The 18,625-nt window shown below is 40.9% G+C and overlaps 1 protein-coding gene across 1 annotated transcript in view; it reads left to right on the forward strand.

Moving 5' to 3' along the window:
• Positions 1 to 13,975, forward strand: part of nsfa (N-ethylmaleimide-sensitive factor a) — a 157,160-nt gene extending 143,185 nt beyond the window's left edge. The window contains exons 20-21 of the mRNA XM_078424925.1: positions 11,428 to 11,483; positions 11,743 to 13,975. Of these exons, the coding sequence (XP_078281051.1) occupies positions 11,428 to 11,483; positions 11,743 to 11,773 (87 nt within the window). The 3' untranslated portion in view covers positions 11,774 to 13,975. The remainder of the gene's footprint in view (positions 1 to 11,427; positions 11,484 to 11,742) is intronic.
• The last annotated feature ends 4,650 nt before the right edge of the window (positions 13,976 to 18,625 follow it).

Genomic DNA, 18,625 nt, shown 5'->3' on the forward strand with positions numbered 1-18,625 from the left:
TTAAATAGAGATAGAGTACAGAGGGTTATTCTGTAAAATTGGGTGTTTCCGGACATGAACCACAAAATTGGCATGATTAGTTGGGAAGGCAAATTACAATGTTGGCCTTTATTACAGAGGGATTGAATACAACAGTTGGAAAGTCTTGCTTGAAATAGAAAGGGCATTGGTGAAACAATATTGAGAGTTCCACATTCATCTTTGGTCTATTTGTTTGGGTGGAATGTCCCTGCATTGGAGGCATTTCAGAGTAGGTTCATTAGGTTGATTGAGTAGCCAGATTGCATTCTATACTGTTTGAAAATGGGGAATCTGCTCTACCACTTAGTGTGACCTGTGCCTTAACTTTGCTCTGATTTTCCCAATACCTTTGGTTACCAATATGTCAATTTTATAAATATAATAATTTATAGCTATCATTTCTGGAGGAGATTGAAGTGCATTGAAATTTATTTTCTCATAGGGCTAGTGAATCTTTGAAATTCTTATTCCCTCCAATCCAATTGTAGTGGAAACCAGATCATTACATATAATGAAAGTGAGGATGAATAAATACTTGTAAGATTGAGATATTGAAGGCCATGGGGAATGGTCACAGAAGAGTTGAGGCCAGTGTAGATAAGCCATAATAATATTGAATTGTGGAGCATGTTTGAGGGTTCCACTGGTCGATACCTGTTTCTGTTTCACGTTCTTCTGTGACAGGGTCAACCCTTCGCCTTGCCTTACTTGAGGAATGCCTTTTTATTTGCATGCTCTGCACAAAGTAAATCAGGGTAGGATCTGTGGTGCTTGTGGGAGAAAGAGGTTGAAGTATTGAGGTGAGCATCAACAGTAGAGCGTAATGGGCAGAGGGAAGGTGCAGCAGTCAATCAGGGCGGTGGACACTGTCAGGTTTGCTGTTGGGTGTCAGAGTTTGCAGTCGTCAGCCTAGGTGACAGTTAGAATTGTGCTTAGATGTTGGGATTGATGATCATTAGGTTGTGAAGAGCATTTGGCATCCACATATGAAGTGAATAAATATTAGTTTCTTTAGTTTTACAGTTACAGCACGGAAACAGTCCCTGCAGCCCACCGAGTCCGCACCGAACAGTGATCCCCGCACACCAACACTATCCTGCACACACTAGGGACAATTTCAATTTTACCAAGCCAATTAGCCTACAAACCTGGACATCGTTGAAGTGTGGGAGGAAACTGGAGCTTCCACAGAAAACCCATGGGGAAAGCGTACAAACTCCACACAGACAGCACCCATAGTCAGGATCAAACCCGGGTCTCTGGCTCTGTAAGGCTGTCCAACTGTCCAACCAGGTACAGCAGGCAGTGAAGAAAGCCAATGGAATGTTGGCCTTCGTAACAAGAGGAGTTGAGTATAGGAGTAAAGAGGTCCTTCTACAGTTGTACCGGGCCCTGGTGAGTCCGCACCTGGAGTACTGTGTGCAGTTTTGGTCTCCAAATTTGAGGAAGGATATTCTTGCTATGGAGGGCGTGCAGCGTAGGTTCACTAGGTTAATTCCCGGAATGGCGGGACTGTCGTATGTTGAAAGGCTGGAGCGATTGAGCTTGTATACACTGGAATTTAGAAGGATGAGGGGGGATCTTATTGAAACATATAAGATAATTAGGGGATTGGACACATTAGAGGCAGATAACATGTTCCCAATGTTGGGGGAGTCCAGAACAAGGGGCCACAGTTTAAGAATAAGGGGTAGGCCATTTAGAACCGAGATGAGGAAGAACTTTTTCAGTCAGAGGGTGGTGAAGGTGTGGAATTCTCTGCCTCCGAAGGCAGTGGAGGCCAGTTCGTTGGATGCTTTCAAGAGAGAGCTGGATAGAGCTCTTAAGGATAGCGGAGTGAGGGGGTATGGGGAGAAGGCAGGTACGGGGTACTGATTGAGAGTGATCAGCCATGATCGCATTGAATGGCGGTGCTGGCTCGAAGGGCTGAATGGCCTACTCCTGCACCTATTGTCTATTGTCTATTGTAAGGGTCGAACCTGGGTCTCGGGTGTTGTCAGGCTCTACCGCTACACCACCATGCTGTGCCTACTGGGTCAAACCAATGAAGGTTGCCACAATTGCTCTTTATGACTTAGGGTGCATGGTGGCACTTTGGGTCTTTAGACACATCTAGTTTAGTGAGGGACTGGTGCATTCCAGCAAGAGCAGTACCTTGTCTCAAATATATTTTCTCTTTAGAAGGGCAGTGCTGAATTGAAGCTTGGTTGGGCAGGGAAGGATGTAAATAACATCCGTTTTTAATAGTCGTCTGCCTTTTCTATGTATCATGAGTGTGAAAAATAAAAGTTACTCTGGATTTTGTAGATTGCAATGGGAGCATTCTAAATTCATATAAAATGACAACTTTAAACTCTATTACCACCCATCTCCTTTAATCTGAGATCTTCCTGCTTTTACCAATGTGTGATGGTACTGGGATAGGTTAGGATTGTTTAATAGGGTAGGATTGTACAGTGGTGGGGAATTGAGAAAAACCATAGGTTTTGAGGGTAGATATCACCTTTAATCGAGACTCAGGTATGTATTAAGATTAATTGTGGTTATGTAGATTCCTGATTGCTTCTTCCATCTTTGTTCTAACTTGCACACTAACGAGGACCTGTAGTGACAAGATATCTCCCCAGGGAATAAAGCCATTTATCTAGATTACTTTTTTTTTTCATTTTAATTCCATAGCTGAGGGCTAGGAGCAGAGTTAGTGTAAGAAATACTTCACAGGGCAAGGGCCTACAAGTACTGACTGCTACTGGGTTCCTGCCCAGTCCAATAAAATATGTCTGGAAATTCATGACAGAACTGAACTGTTTAAATAGTTATTTTTGCAAGTTTAAATTTTACAGGAACACTTAACCCATATGTTAGTAATTAGTAATGTCCCATCTTAGAGTGGAGTGATGGAGGAGAGTGGGAGTAGCTGTATCCAGCCGATAAAAATAGTATCATTAATATCTTTCACCAGAGCAATATATAGAGCCGATGGCAGAGGAACAAATCATACGAATTGATTCATTAATGTTCCTTCGGAACCTCTCTTTATTCTACCTTCATGGCCTGTATTTCCTATACTTCATGGCCCTTAATGGCTTGATACTCTATTACATGGCAACTTCTCTGTCATGGGGACCAATTCTAGACTGGCTCTTGCAAGTAAGAGAGCTAAAAATTTTGCCTGTCTTTAACATAAAAAGGACATTGCTAATAGACAAGGATTGTATAATGTAGTGCAATAGAGTGTGATTATGCCTTATCTGGATTTCATGTAGACTATTTAGACGGGTTGCCTGTTGGAGAGTGAACACTGATGAAAACCAACACCAGGACCCCTTGTCTCTTCGTTGTATTCAACAGTGGTCAAAGCTCTAATCTGAAACTGTTCGGATGTTTATAGTTTAGTACCATACTGGACAGACCATGTTTTACTAAACTTTTAAAGAGCTAATTTTCACTCGTGCACATTTGGAAGATGAGATGTGTGAATAAGAAACTTGGAACAAAGTACTGGCAATGCTTTTTGATTGGTGCATAACAAAGTTGGAGCATTCATCTATTTTAAGATGCTCATCACCTCTGACAGGCCTCCGACCTGAAACATTAACTCTGATTCTCTCTCCGTAGATGCTGCCTGATCTGCTAAGCATTTCCAGCATTTTTTGTTTTTATTCTTGCTCATCTTGTGCTGAATTTACTGCAAAGTATTATGCTCTTGGCATGCTTTATTTTTCATATCGGTATTTATATTATTTTGTATTTATAATGATCTTTGTGGATAAAATAATAACAGGTATAACAGGTATAACAGAGCTTTATTTGTCGTTCGGTACCGAAGTACCGAACGAAACTACATAGCAGTCATAGAAAAAAAAAAAAGAACACAAGACACATAACCCCAACACAAACGTCCATCACAGTGACTCCAAACACCCCCTCACTGTGATGGAGGCAACAAAACTTCCACTCTCTTCCCCACGCCCACGGACAGACAGCTCGTCCCCGACCGACCCGCACAGTCCCCGCACCGGGCGCTGAAACGTCTCGCGGCCGAACCGGGCGATGAAAGGCCCGCGACCAAGCCTTGCGCAGCTAAGTCCCGTGGTCGAGCCGCACCGGGCGATGTCAAGTCCGCAGCCGAGCCGCACCAGCGATGAAAAGCCCCGCAGCCGAGCTGCACCGGGCGATGTTAAGCCCCGCGGCCGAGCCGCACCGGGCTATGTTAAGTCCCGCAGCCGAGCCGCACCAGCGGTGAAAAGCCCCGCAGCCGAGCTGCACCGGGCGATGTTAAGCCCCGCAGCCGAGCTGCACCGGGCACTGTTAAGTCCAGCGGCCAAGCCGCACCGGGATGTAAAGTCCAGCGGCCAAGCCGCACCGGGATGTAAAGTCCAGCGGCCAAGCCGCACCGGGCGATGTTAAGCCCCGCAGCCGAGCTGCACCGGGCGATGTTAAGCCCCGCAGCCGAGCTGCACCGGGCACTGTTAAGTCCAGCGGCCAAGCCGCACCGGGATGTAAAGTCCAGCGGCCAAGCCGCACCGGGATGTAAAGTCCAGCGGCCAAGCCGCACCGGGTGATGTAAAGTCCAGCGGCCGAGCCGCAGCGGGCGATGTTAGGCCCCGCAGCCGAGCCGCACCCCGCGCCGTGAGGAAGAGAAAAGTCCCCCCCCCCCCCCCACACCCACACCACCACCCCCTCCCACACATACACAACCGAAAAAATATATATATATAAAAACCATCCCAACACCGACACACATCAGGCTGAAACATAAACTTTGTTTCTATCTCCATAGTCTGTTAAACATTTCTATTATTTTCTGGTTTTCTTTTGTAATCATCCAAGGGTGGTTCACGTGAAAATTGACACTGAGCTTAGAAGGAAGAGATTAGGAAAAGTAGCTAAAAATCTGGTGAAATAAATGCAAAGAGTCAAAGAAGCCAAGAGAGGCATAAACGTTTACAAGGGGCACTGCAGATGGTGGGATTTTGGTGGCTCATGCCTTTACAAGCAATAGAATGGAGGAGTGTCAGGTCAGTTGGAGATTTTGGTGAGCTCAGGCAGATATGCTGGACTGGAGATAGTAAGTCTTGGTTTCAGATAGCCCATGGATGAATAGACATGATGAGAATTTTTTATTTTAATGGATTCTGGAACAGGGATCCAACATCTATTGGAAGACTTGCACTAAATAAAACCATTATGGTCATGATCTTGATACGTATTCAGTTACATAAGAGTCAAGAGTGTTTTGCCAAAACTGAACAGTGAAATTCTTACAGCAGCACAAAAGATATGCAATCATAGTACTCTGTAAGCCCCAAAATAAACAACAAGAAAATGTTCAGTATATATAATTTTAAAAAGCAGACAAATAAATAGACAATAATAGTGTATAAATAATGTTCCCAAGTCTATGTAGTTCGGAACCTCTTTGGAGGTTGTAGTGTTTAATAGCCTGAGGGCAGTCGGAAAGAAGCTGCTTGTGAACTTGGACGTTACAGTTTTCAGGCTCCTTTACCTCCATCAATATGGCAGGAGTGAAATGAGAGTGTGGCCAGGGTGATGTGGGTCTCTGATGATGTTGGCTGCATTTTTGAGGCAACGACTCTTGTAAGATCCCTTCGATGGAGGGGAGATCAGTACAGTGTATCTGGGCAGTGTTCAACACTCTTTGCAATCTTCTTTGTTCCTGTGCATTTGAGTTATGGTGAAACTAATCAAATTGTAAGGAGTAGTTAAGAGGAAGGCCCAAATATGAACTGTGACAGACTCTACTGTTCAGTAGCAATTAGCAGAATTATTTTCTGTGATGCATACGTGACACAGTGCAGTGATACAAACAACTGCAAGTGATGTATCATTTTGATTCTATATGCTTAACTTGATTTCAGGTAACCTGCAGCCAGTTAGGTCATGTTACAAGACTGGGATTTAATGTTTATTAGGCAGAAAGTGTTTTTTTTTTTGCTGGTGGCTATAACTGTCACTCTGGAATGTTCTTTTTCCATTAGCTGAAAGCATCAAAATCCGAGTAATAGTCGAGACAAAGGTGCCAAGATGAAGAGTGGATATCGTACTAGTCTACAGAGAATATACTTTTTATGACTCAACAATATAAAAATTAGCAGAAAACTGCCAGATCCATTGCTCATTAGTTAATTAGACGTTTTCATGTTTTGACTGGATAGTGCGGCTTCATAATATCGGGTTTTTACTCTTAAGGAGTTACTTGAATGTGAAAGACAAAATAGTAGTTATCTACTCTTGGCAGCATCCTTGTGAATATTTTTCACACTCTTCCTAGAATAAGAACATCCTTTCTCCAGCTAGGCACCCAGAACTGCATAGTACTCCAATTGCAGTTTCAACAGCTGTAATATTACATCCAGATTCTTGTATTCTGATCATTGAAAGCAAGTGTGCCAAATGTTTCCTTCACCACCCTGTCGATACTTTCAAGAAACTATGTACTTGTACCCCTGGGTACAATTTGTACCCCTGTTTTATAACACTCTGCAGAGCCCTGCCATTCACTACGTATGTCCTGCACTGAGTAAACATCCCAAAATGCAACACTATGCACTGTCTGAATTAAATGCAGATTAGTACGGGTGTCCGGGGTTATGGAGAGAAGGCAGGAAAGTGGGGTTGAGAGGGAAAGATGGATCAGCCATGATTGAATGTTGGAGCCAGATGTATTGGAAGAGCGTACAGGAACTTTTGGATGGAAGCATGACAAAAAGGCACAAGTTTAACTTGATTCCACTGATTCCCCATAATCAGTGGAAGTATTAACAGGGTGGAGGATTGTTTTAAAGAGGTTGCTTTGAGTCTGGAACTCGCATATTCTCTCTGTAGACTGCGTGGGTTCCTCTGGCTCTTCTGATTTTGTCCCACATCCCAAAGACAGATTGGCTGGTAATTGATCACTGTAAATTGCCTCAAATGTGCAGATGAGTAATACAAACTGGGAAAATGTCATAGCTTTACAGCACGGCAACAAGCCCTTTGACCCAATTCATTCATGACATCCAAGATATCTATCCAAGCTAGTCCCATTTGGTTGCTTTTGGGCCCGTATCTCTCTTAATTTTTTTTCTATTGATGCACCTGAACTAATATATTTTAACCATTGTAATTGTACCCATTTCTTCAGCTTCAATTAGTAGCTTGCTCTGTAAATCCACCACTTTCGTAGTGGAAAACTTGGTGCTCAGTTTTCTTTTAAATCTTTTGCTGTGCCCTGAAGTTTACGTCTTCTAATTTTTGTAGTTCCATACCCTGTGACTATCCTACTTATCAACAGCCCTACTGATTTTATATACTTTAATAAGGTTACCCCTCAGCTTCCTACGCTCCAGGCAAAACTAGTCCAAGCCAATTTACCTTTTTATAAATCAGTTCCTCCAGTTCCAGTAACATCTTTGTGATTTTTTCTTGCAACCTCTCCAGCTTAATAAAATCCTTCCTAAAACTGGCTGATCAGAACTATGAACATTACTCCAAGTTTGGATTAACCAATGACTTGCAAAGTTGCAACATGACATCCAACGCCTGTACTTAATGCCCTGACCAATGAAGGGCAAGTGGATCAAACGCCATTTTCGCCACCCTATCGTCATTTTCGGGGAACTATGTACCTTTATTCCTAAGTCTTTCTGTTTCAGAAAACTCTCCAGAAACCTACCATTTACTGTGTGAGTCCAGACCTGGTTTAGCTTACCAAATGCAACATCTCACATCTTGTCTGAGTTAAATTGCATCTGCCATTCCTTGGCCCACTAGGCTCATTTAGATACTATTGTAACCAGAGGTAGCCACCTCCACTGTCCACCAAACCACCAATTTTGGTGTCATCTACAAACGCCCCGAAATTAACAACAACAGTGGACTAAGCACCGTTCTGGTCACAGTGCTCCAATCTGAATAACAATTCTCCACTACCACCCTCTGCCTTATTCCAATTATTCAAGCCAATTTTGTGTCTATTTGACTATTGCACCATGTGATCTAACCTTCTGGACTAGCCTACTACACAGGACCCTGTCAAATGCCTTACCAAGGTTTATGTGGACAAGGTCTACTGTCCTGCCCGTGTCAATCTTCTTCGTCATCTCTACAAAAAACTGAATCTAATTTGTAAAGCACGATGCACAGAGCCGTGCTGATTATCTCTAATCAATTCTAATCTTTCCAAATTCTGGTAGATCCTGTTGCTCTGAATCTGTCCCACCACGATTGTTAGGCTCACCATCCTATATTGCCCGAGCTTGTCCTTGTAGCCCTTCTTAATTAAAGGCATGACATTACCCTCCAGTCTTCTGGTACCTCCCTTGTGGCTAAAGTGATGCAAACATCTTTGCCCGACCGTTGTAATTTCTTCCTTAGCTGTCTCAGAATACACTTGATCAAGGGTCAGGGATTTTTCCACCTTGATAGGCCTCAAGAACGCCAGCACCTACTCTGTCGCAATGTTTGTATGTTCCATTGTATCACTCTTCATTTCCCTTCATTCCTTATCTTCCATGACGTTCTCCATGGTCAAGACAGATAAGAAATATTCATTTAACATCTTCCCCTCCTGTGGCTCCACACACAGATGACACCAATGAATCTACAGGGGACCTATCATTTCCCTAGTTACCCTTTCTCTCTTAATATACCAATAGATTCTCTTAGGTTAACTAGATTTTTTTGTATTGCATGTGTACACAACTCTCATTAGTGTTTGCACTGCAAGCTCTCACCCCATGTATATGAGGATGTGTACCCCAAATGATGAATATCTTTGTAAATGAATGACCCCAAGAAGTTGGGATGCAGTAATGAAATACATTCCTTTTTATAAATTAACACACCATCCAACCAGCCAGTGTGGATCAACATAAATAGAATGAACAGTGTATTCCATTTGTTTATTCCCACCTCGATTGTTGAAGAGCATATAAAATAGAAACCAACATTTGGGTTTAAAGAGAGTAAAAGCAAGAACGTGGAGTCTCGGCTGAGATCAGATCAGCAATATCTGATGGAAAGGAGGTACAATTCAGAGGTCAAAGATCTATTCCAGCTCCTAATTTATGCTTGCAAGCAGGATTCGATCCTTCAAACTTGCTGTGAAATTCAGCAAGATTATGGGACATGCAGTATCTCTTCCATGTTGATGTTTCCCCACATCCTTGCCATCACTTACAAAAATCAATATAATCAGCAAATGACATCCATCAGAGCTCTGTGATGGGGAATTTTTAAAAAAACCTTTGGCCATTGGTGTGCAGAAATTTCACCTAAACTCATTCCCAAATGAAACCATTTATCCTCTGCTGCCTCTGTGTAAAATGGATGCTCCCTGACTTCACAATGAGCAGCAGCGAAAGACCCGATGGTTGGATTTGGAAGTTGCACAAAATGTTGGGTAATCCTCATTAAAGTGTAAATCACATGAGGAATTTAGTAGATATATGGATTATATAAAGGTCAGAAAAATCTAAAGAGAGAATTTATTCCTCAAATTAAAATTGGCACAAGGAAGTGGAAAAGAATTATGTTAAACAAAAGAAAGTCATCTGGACACTGCCCCTGTTAACAAAAGCTTTCTTCCTTTAATGTTTCTTGCAAATTCTTCTATTACTTGTGCGATTAATAAATTTACGATTCACATTCACGGGTGATTCCCTTAAATGGAGTATAATTCATTTGTATTTTGAAGTTTGGTTACCTTTGTATATGTGATTATTTCTCTGTAAATTTAAAATTATTTGTACTTATTTCAAGTGAAATTCTTAAAAGTCAGTGAGAGTGCTCCTACTTGATCAGTCTTGGCTGGATTTAAGTCTAGATGTTTGGTGGAAGGTACAAAGTCTAACCCACTGCTCATTCAGATCCCCCAAGTCGAATTGTTAAGCAAGAGTCCTGAGTCATTCTTCGTTTAATTGTTGTTTTGGCGAGAGCTTTGTAAATTCCAATGTGCTCATCAGTTTTTGGCTTAACCATAGAAGCCCACATCATCTTAAAATTGTTCAGCTGTTTTTATCTTTTATTTTATGCATGTATTTTAACTCTTAATATTTTATACCATTCTCTTACAGTGTACCCATTCCTAGCCTTGAGAATCATTTGCTTTTGATCACATATCCTTGATGATGAAACATAAATGTGATAATTTCAGCAGCGGAAATTTTCAATTACATAAATTGCATTCTGGAGGCAAATTTTTTTTTTTGGATTTGTTGATTTAGATTGAAATTATTAAGCAAATTTCCTACATAATTACCTTTGAATTTCGGCAGTAATTGATGGTCTAGCTTAGACATGTCAATGAATGGTTGAAATAGCATGGCGCATCCTCTGCAATAGGAATTAATGGCCTGTTCCCCTCAAGTCTAAGATGGTGCTTTATCTGGTACAAGAGAACTGATCAAGTCAGTAATGGTCTCTGCTACTCCATTGAAAGGTATAGAGCCCCTGCGTTAAGAAGAGGGGAGCAGATAGTCAGTGGAAATCAGTGGGCATTTTTACTCCAATATATTATCCAGTGGTTCTTGCTACAAAGTTTGTGTTATTTACTCAGGTGCTATAACTGTATAGTCAGTTATTGGCATAAAAACTTAAGATCAATCAATCAATATAAACATTCCTTTCTCGTGCACCCCATGTATTCAGACAAGCTGTTATATCTAAGATAGACACAAAATGCTGGAGTAACTCAACAGGACAGGCAGCATCTCTGGAAAGAAGGAATGGGTGACGTTTCGGGTCGAGACCCGAAACATCACCCATTCCTTCTCTCCGGAGATGCTGCCTGTCCCGCTGAGTTACTCCAGCGTTTTGTGTCTATCTTCGGTTTAAACCAGCATCTGCAGTTCCTTCCTACACATTTCAAGCTGTTATATCTGTTGGTTTCCCACTAATGTTCAGATTTGCACTTAAACATTTATCTTTACTACTTTTATCACTGGTTACTAAAAAGTAGTATTGTAGTCATGTCTGTTTTCCTTATGTCTAGAATGCCTTCATCTCTGACAGCTGAATTTCAGTTGATGGCTTCAGAATGCTTTTTAGTTAGAACTGATGCCTTTCGGAGAAGAAAATAGGGGAAATTTGGGAGAAGACTTCACTAAAAAGTTCCAGTTTGCTCTTCTGTGTAAATATTTGTTGTCAACACCTTTGGCACAATTAACCTCAGCCACCATTGAGTTGGTGTTTTAACCTTTAGCTCCAGAATTCAGGGTAGAGGAATGTGAGCTCAATGTTTAATTGATGGATTTTGGTTCCTTAAACACCAGGGCTTGATCAGGGCTTTCTGTATGTAGGTTTTTATTTGTTTTTCTTCACATTGGCCAACCACGTCCGCAGATTATGCTACTTTGTTTATTTACTGACTGCAACATCATATCTATCTTGGTTATGTTTCAGATGGAACCTGAATACCGTGTTAACAAGTTTCTGTCTCTCCTGAAAGAAGAAGGAAGGTTAGTTTCTTTATTTCTGTTTTTATAAACCCACCCTACCACCTTGCCGCCCATTTCTTCACTAACTTCTATGTGTTGTGGGCAGCAAAATCTTTTGGATTGACTGAAATGTGTTGAGGAAACTGTGTGTAAATATGCTCGGAAAATATATTGAAATAATTGATTCAGAGTTAACAAGCAACTTATGAATTGCCCAATAACTGGAAACTACTTCTCTACAATATTTCTCAGTGCACTTTCTCTTGGTTGTATCTTACAGTGAACCTCATCGCCGGGACCACTGGCAATAAAACCAGGAAAGACCATTTGGTCATCACTGTGAATCACATCTAATGAAGAGGCACCAATTTAATTGGTCATCTTAGAAGAAAGGAATCTTGAGTCTAAAGACCCGTAGCATTTTGCATGCTCCTTGCAAAGAAACTCCTCTTATATGTCTTAAATTAAAAAAATATATATATATATACATATGCGCACAACATAGACATCAGCATTCTTGGTTTTATTGATTTAATATTGGACATGCACCAGGCATTTTTAAGGATATTTTCACTTGTTACGATGCAGGTCAGGGATTCCTCTTCACTGCAGTTCGAATCTTAGACCTTTCAATGTGAACATTATTTTGTTAAATTGTGCACTTATAAACTAATTGACGTTGTCGGAAAGAGGGGCCAGTAATATTGTTTTGGAGCATTGGAATTTGCAATATGGTGGATTGGTCTGTATGTATATGATAAAAATGTGTTTTATTGGGATTGAGAGAGGCAGAAAATCTCACAACAGGGATTTGCATGCAATTTTATTCCCATATGTAGGACTTGGCTGCAATGGTGCATCCTTATGTTAGCAGTATTGCTGAACTCCCTTTGATTCTCACAGACTGAATTTACTTCAGACAGCATCTGTTTGATGCTGGTCAGAAGTTTGACTTTCTATAGCTAAAATTCCACAGATGGTATCAGTCTTTCATCCTTGTGTGTTTTTAAAATGTCTGCAATATTGTTTTAAAATCTAATGAACTCCCATTTTTCTTCTCAAAATTCTGGCCACAATTTGATGGAGCCTACTTTTTAAAAAAATGTGCAATATAAATCGAAGCATTATTTTTGACACACTTAAATATTCAAGTGCTTTTGTTATTGTCGTTCTGCTGCATGATTGCAATGAATTGTGACAATGCTGTTTGGGGCCACCTGTGAAATGTTTAATGCACCTGACTCTTATTTTTCTGTTGCTCCACTTCCCTCTCTCAATCCTGCATTTGTGTGAATCAGATTCAGTGCCGATCTCAATCCCTAGAATAGATTCTCTCACCTATCCGGCATGCACAGCTGCAGTCTTAAGTGGACAGGGCAAATCACAATTGATGCAACTCTGGAAATACGGAGTAAGCTAATTAGAATTGTATTCTATTTCTGGTTCGAAAGAGGATTCATTGTTTGATTTGGGTAATCATCACATTTGTTTTTGGGTTCCAGAAATATTTTTGCAAAATGTTCATGTTTCAAACTCTATAAAAGAAAATTTGAAGAATAATGGAGATCTTAACTGCATCTCTCTTGGTTAGCTGAGTGCAAAAGAAGGTACAGCTCCTAATCATAACAAGTTTCCTGATGCGTCAAATTACACTGGGAAATCAGTCTCCAGCCAAGCTTGGTATATCCGTACATCTACATCCAAGCACTTTGGAATGTTATAGTGCTTTCAGGCTGTGTAAATGATCACCCCTTTCTGCAACCATTAGTTTCAGTCACCAAAGATGATATGAAGCAAATGTTGCTGTGAAGAGAAATCATGATCCAGTATTTGTGAATGATGCTTCTGTGGTGCTGGAGGATAGTTAGTTTGCTGAGTGTCTTCTCACTTTATCCTTGATCTATTGCCCAGAATCTAGGATCTGTCATTTTATAATGCTGCAGATTCTACATAGGTTAATTAATATACTCAAATTATAGTCATACCAATAGGTAAATCACAGTATTAGATTGTGAACAAAATCCACCAGGAAAGATTGGACCACAACATTTTCTTTTAGCATTTTCCAGCATTCTGTGATAACCAATTGAAGTTATTGTCCATTTAGCAAGTTTAAAATTATACTATGGAAGTGATCAAACTAAAACCTTGAATGCAGATATCTACTGATAAATGTTTTGACATCTTGTTTGGAGAAATGCAACTTTATTTCATGACTGTATTTATTTCTGTGCTGTTTCCAATCTAAGTATTTAAAAAAAAACAATTGTTATAAAAAAAGCTTCTGTGTTGAGATGAAATATTGGTGTAAATTAATGGGCATAAGCATGGGCATCGTTTGATGGTGCTTAAATAGTCTCATAGATCTATGGCTCATCTAATGTCCCAAGTTATAATGAGCTCTGTTATACCGTGATGTAAATCTTTTTACAGTGAAAATGTACTGTTATTCAAAGCTGTTTAATACATGTAGGGTTGAATGCAGCTGTGATGCAATAAAGATTCAGATGACAGATTTTGTTGGGTACCTTCTGTTTGAAGTGTCACCAAAGCTGTGAACAAAAGCTCATGAATAGAGATTGATGACAGCACATGACGAAGAATCTTGAAGTACAGCGTAGATTAACCAAAATGACACCTGGACTCCAAATACTCAATTAAAGTGAGATTACATAAACTACGATTACATTCGCGAACTTTGGGTGCTTAAGAAGTGATTTGAAGTTTAGCGCTTCCCCACTTTATGAAGGAGTTGTGTTCATCGAAAACCGTCCAAACTGATTATCGCAAGACGAACACATGAAAAGAATTGACATTTGGTTGGCTTACTGTGTTTGTTTGGCTATTTTTTTTCTCCCAAATTCCATAAATGTGAATTTTTATTTTGTATCTCAATTTTTTTAATTGTAATTTGTAATTTCCATAAGGGTAAAGTTCCATTACCCAAATTGCCATTTCACAAAGTAAACGATACTATGGAGTTTCAGTCTGACTGTCCTATTCCTGCAGGTTGAGAAGTCCAAAAATTAGAGCCATATCTCACAGAATTGAAGTCGCGCCAGAATTCTTCACAAATGTCCATGAGTCTATTGGCAATCCGTGACCTCTTAACCCAGGTCAACATTGTGGACTTTGGTGAAGATGGTACTGAAAAGAACCAAGGCTGTTGTGCTTCTCCAGTTCGGTATAGTTTGACACAAAGAGTTTAATCACTAAAAGTGATGGAACTGCTTACATTTATTTCTATATAGAACTAAAGTTTATTGCTCTCCATTCAATATGTGGGAATTGTCAGGGCATTCAGACCTTGCAGGTGGAGGTCGGGATTAAAATCCTAATTGCCACATAACAGAGAAAGAGACGAAAGGGTCTGATTGACATTTTCAAGAGTGTGAAAGATTAGGCCAAAGAATCTTAACAGTGGAAGTATAAGTTTAAATAAATGTTATGTACTTATGTGGTAATAATAATAATAAATTTTATTTGTCATATATGTAGGTTGGCACGGCTAACGGTACAATGAAATGTATTTGACAAGACAACGGGTCACCTCAGCAGTAATATTTCAAGGATAAATAAGATTTTTTTTTAAAATGACATTAGTAAGGTAAAAAGTCAATATTAAAAATAGGTAAAAAAGACAATATTAAAAATAATCAACATATATGATTTGAATTGTGTTTATGAGTTCAGAAGCCTGATGGCCTGATGGTAGAAACTGTTCTTAAGTCTGGTGGGACGCGCAACCATACTCCTGTATCGTCTGCCTGACGGTAACAAGGAGAACAGCCTGCGTGCTGGGTGGCTGTGGTCCTTGATGATGCTGCGTGCTTTCCGCAGGCACCGCCGGTAGAAAATGTCCTGAATGGCCGGGAGACAGTTGCCAGTGATGTGCTGTGCCGTCTTCACCACTCTCTGTAGTGATTTGTGGCTGTGGGCAGAACAGTTCCCGTACCAGACTGTAATGGAGCCCATCAGCAGGCTCTCGATGGTGCATCTGTAGAAGTTTGGGAGGATGCTGGCGTTCATGCCAAACTTCCTCAGTCTTCTCAGGAAAAAGAGCCACTGGTGGGCCTTCTTTGTTATTGTGTCCGTGGGCAGTGTCCAGGAAAGGTCCTCAGTGATGTGCACACCAAGGAACTTAAAGCTGCTGACCCTTTCAACCTCAGCATCACTGATGTGGATGAGGAGGTGTGTCCACTGTAGTCCACGATCATCTCTTTAGTTTTGCTGACATTGAGGGAGAGGTTATTTTCCCAGCTGTTTAGTGCCTTTGCCTCCTCTCTGTAGGCCGTCTCATTGTTGTCTGTGATGAGGCCCAAGATGGTCGTGTCGTCAGCAAACTTTAGGATGCTGTTTGAGCTGTGCTTAGCAGTACAGTCGTGCCTGAACAGGGAGTACAGGAGAGGACTGAGCACACAGCCCTGTGGTGTGCCTGTGTTGAGGATCAGTGAGGAAGAGGTGTGGCTGCCAATTCTCACCACCTAGGGCCTGCCCGTCAGGAAATCGAATATCCATCCGCAGATGGAGGTCTCCAGTCCAAGATTAAGGAGTTTGAGGACGAGTTTTGAGGGAATAATAGTGTTGAATGCCGAACCGTAGTCAATAAAGAGCATTCTCACATATGTATTTCCTTTGTCCAGGTGGGTGAGCGCAGCATGTATTGCCATGGTAGATAATAAACTCATAATTCATGGCACAAGGAATCAGTGTAAATGGTTTCTTAATGGTTAGTCTGGTCTCAGTGGGCCAAAAAGCATGTTTCTGTGCTCCATGATATGCTTAAGACTGAGGATGCATGCAAGCTGGTTTCATAAGGGACAGGAATAGATTCCAAGAAGCACCATCTTGTGCAGATACAAGGTGGGTTGGTATAATGCCAAGGGGGAGTTAACTTTACCTGGTGTAGTGGGTTCTTCACAAACCACCCAAGCAAAGGTGCATGCTCATAGATTTGTGTGGGTCTGTACAATATCTGCAAAACGATCTATTTAAAACTGAAAAACCTCAAAACATTAGTGAGTTGTGCAGAGGGAAATTCCATTTTTAACAGTGTTCCATCAATTTCTGCATCTCTCTTGGATGTAACTGGTCATTAATCTCAGCTGTCTGTGGTACTTTGCTACTGCAGAATGGGTGCCATTTTGAGCTGGATATGTTTCTGCACTTTGTTTCCAACACACTGCACATTCATTTTGTATTTCACTGTGAAAGGAGCCATGCAAATAGCAGCAAATACTGGTGCCCACTGCTCGTTAACTCTTAACAGTACAGAAACAACCAGGGAAGCCGAGTATTGAAAGAAATTCTACAAAGGGGGAAAAAAAGAGCAAATCAAATTAATTGCCAAAACAAAAGGCTGCAGGGCATGCAGGTGCTATTCTGTTCCACTTGTGCAGTTCATCTGTTGTTATTGCCAGTGGCAAATATTTCAGAAAATATTCAGTAGTAACGTAATGAGGCTGGAAAATCTGTGTCCAAATAAGGCCTGCTTTTTAAAGCCAACCTTTTTCAGTCTGTTTGCATTTTAGTTACATACAAATGAATCAGTACAAATCCTCAACTTGATGTTAACGCATTTGATTCCAATGTAGTATTTGCATTTACCCTTTGAAGATGCAGCATGGATCTTAGACAATAGACAATAGGTGCAGGAGGAGGCCATTCGGCCCTTCGAGCCAGCACCGCCATTCAATGTGATCATGGCTGATCATCCTCAATCAGTACCCCGTTCCTGCCTTCTCCCCATACCCCCTGACGCCACTATCCTTAAGAGCTGTATCCAGCTCTCTCTTGAATGCATTCAGAGAATTGGCCTCCACTGCCTTCTGAGGCAGAGAATTCCACAGATTCACAACTCTCTGACTGAAAAAGTTTTTCCTCATCTCAGTTCTAAATGGCCTACCCCTTATTCTTAAACTGTGGGCCCTTGTTCTGGACTCCCCCAACATTGGGAACATGTTTCCTGCCTCTAACGTGTCCAACCCCTTAATAATCTTATACGTTTCGATAAGATCTCCTCTCATCCTTCTAAATTCCAGTGTATACAAGCCTAGTCGCTTTCAGCATATGATAGTCCCGCCATTCTGGGAATTAACCTAGTAAACCTACACTGGACATCTTGGCCAGAGGTCTGTCACTGAAGAGAAGGTTATAAAGAAAAGAGCCACAAAATGTGTAGGAAGGAACCGCAAATGCTGGTTTAAACCGAAGATGGACACAAAATGCTGGAGTAACTCAGGGGGACCCTTGACCCAAAAATATCACCCATTCCTTATCTCCAGAGACGCTGCCAGTCCCGCTGAGTTGCTCCAGCATTTTGTGTCTATCAGAGCCACAAAATGGTTTAGAATCAATGTAAGTTCATGAGGAAAATTTGATCCTATTTTTTGAGGGGAGATTTGCAGACCAGTCCTACTTTACAGGTATAGAAAATATTACATAAATAATTTAAATTTACATTGCATCTTTGCAAAAGTGAATTATTCCAACAAAGGTGTTATCAATAATATTTGACACTAAGCTGCAAAGTTATTAAGATAGATTACTGGGAAGCTTAGTCAGTGCCAATTATGAAAGAGAAGAGGGAAAACGTGATGGAGTGTTTCAGGTAAAGAATTCCAGAACTTGGTGCTTGGCTGTTTGAGACATGCTAGCCATTGGTAGTGTGGTTTAAAATGGTGGATGTATGAGAGGCAAGAATTGGAACATATATTGTCATTCCTAACATTACAAGGAAGCTTAAAAGACACAAGTGCCAATAATGACAGTAGTACCACTTGATAAACCCAAGATGAAAGTCAAATTCCAAAAAAATGGAAAGAAATACAACACCATGTTTGTTGTGCTTCAGTAGAACTGTTTGACAAACGTCATCAGCCTTCCACCCAGAAAATAGAAGAGATTGCCATACACCAGGAACTAGATGAAAGTGCAGAAGCCGTTGCTGAATGAATTAGCAGAGGTATGAAGGAAATAAAAAGCTCGAGAGGAAATAACATTGGAGTTGGGATAAGAGTTAACAACTGAAAATGTTCCAAGGCATGTTCTTGCTGATGACAAAGAGGAACTGAACTGAGGTGCAAGGACTGATGGAAGGAGCGATCACTACACCAGTGGAATTCCCAATAAACCTTGGTTATCCAGTTCGATATGTGCAAATA

This window comes from Rhinoraja longicauda, chromosome 29 (genome assembly GCF_053455715.1).
Source record: "Rhinoraja longicauda isolate Sanriku21f chromosome 29, sRhiLon1.1, whole genome shotgun sequence".
Lineage (NCBI taxonomy): Eukaryota > Metazoa > Chordata > Chondrichthyes > Rajiformes > Arhynchobatidae > Rhinoraja > Rhinoraja longicauda.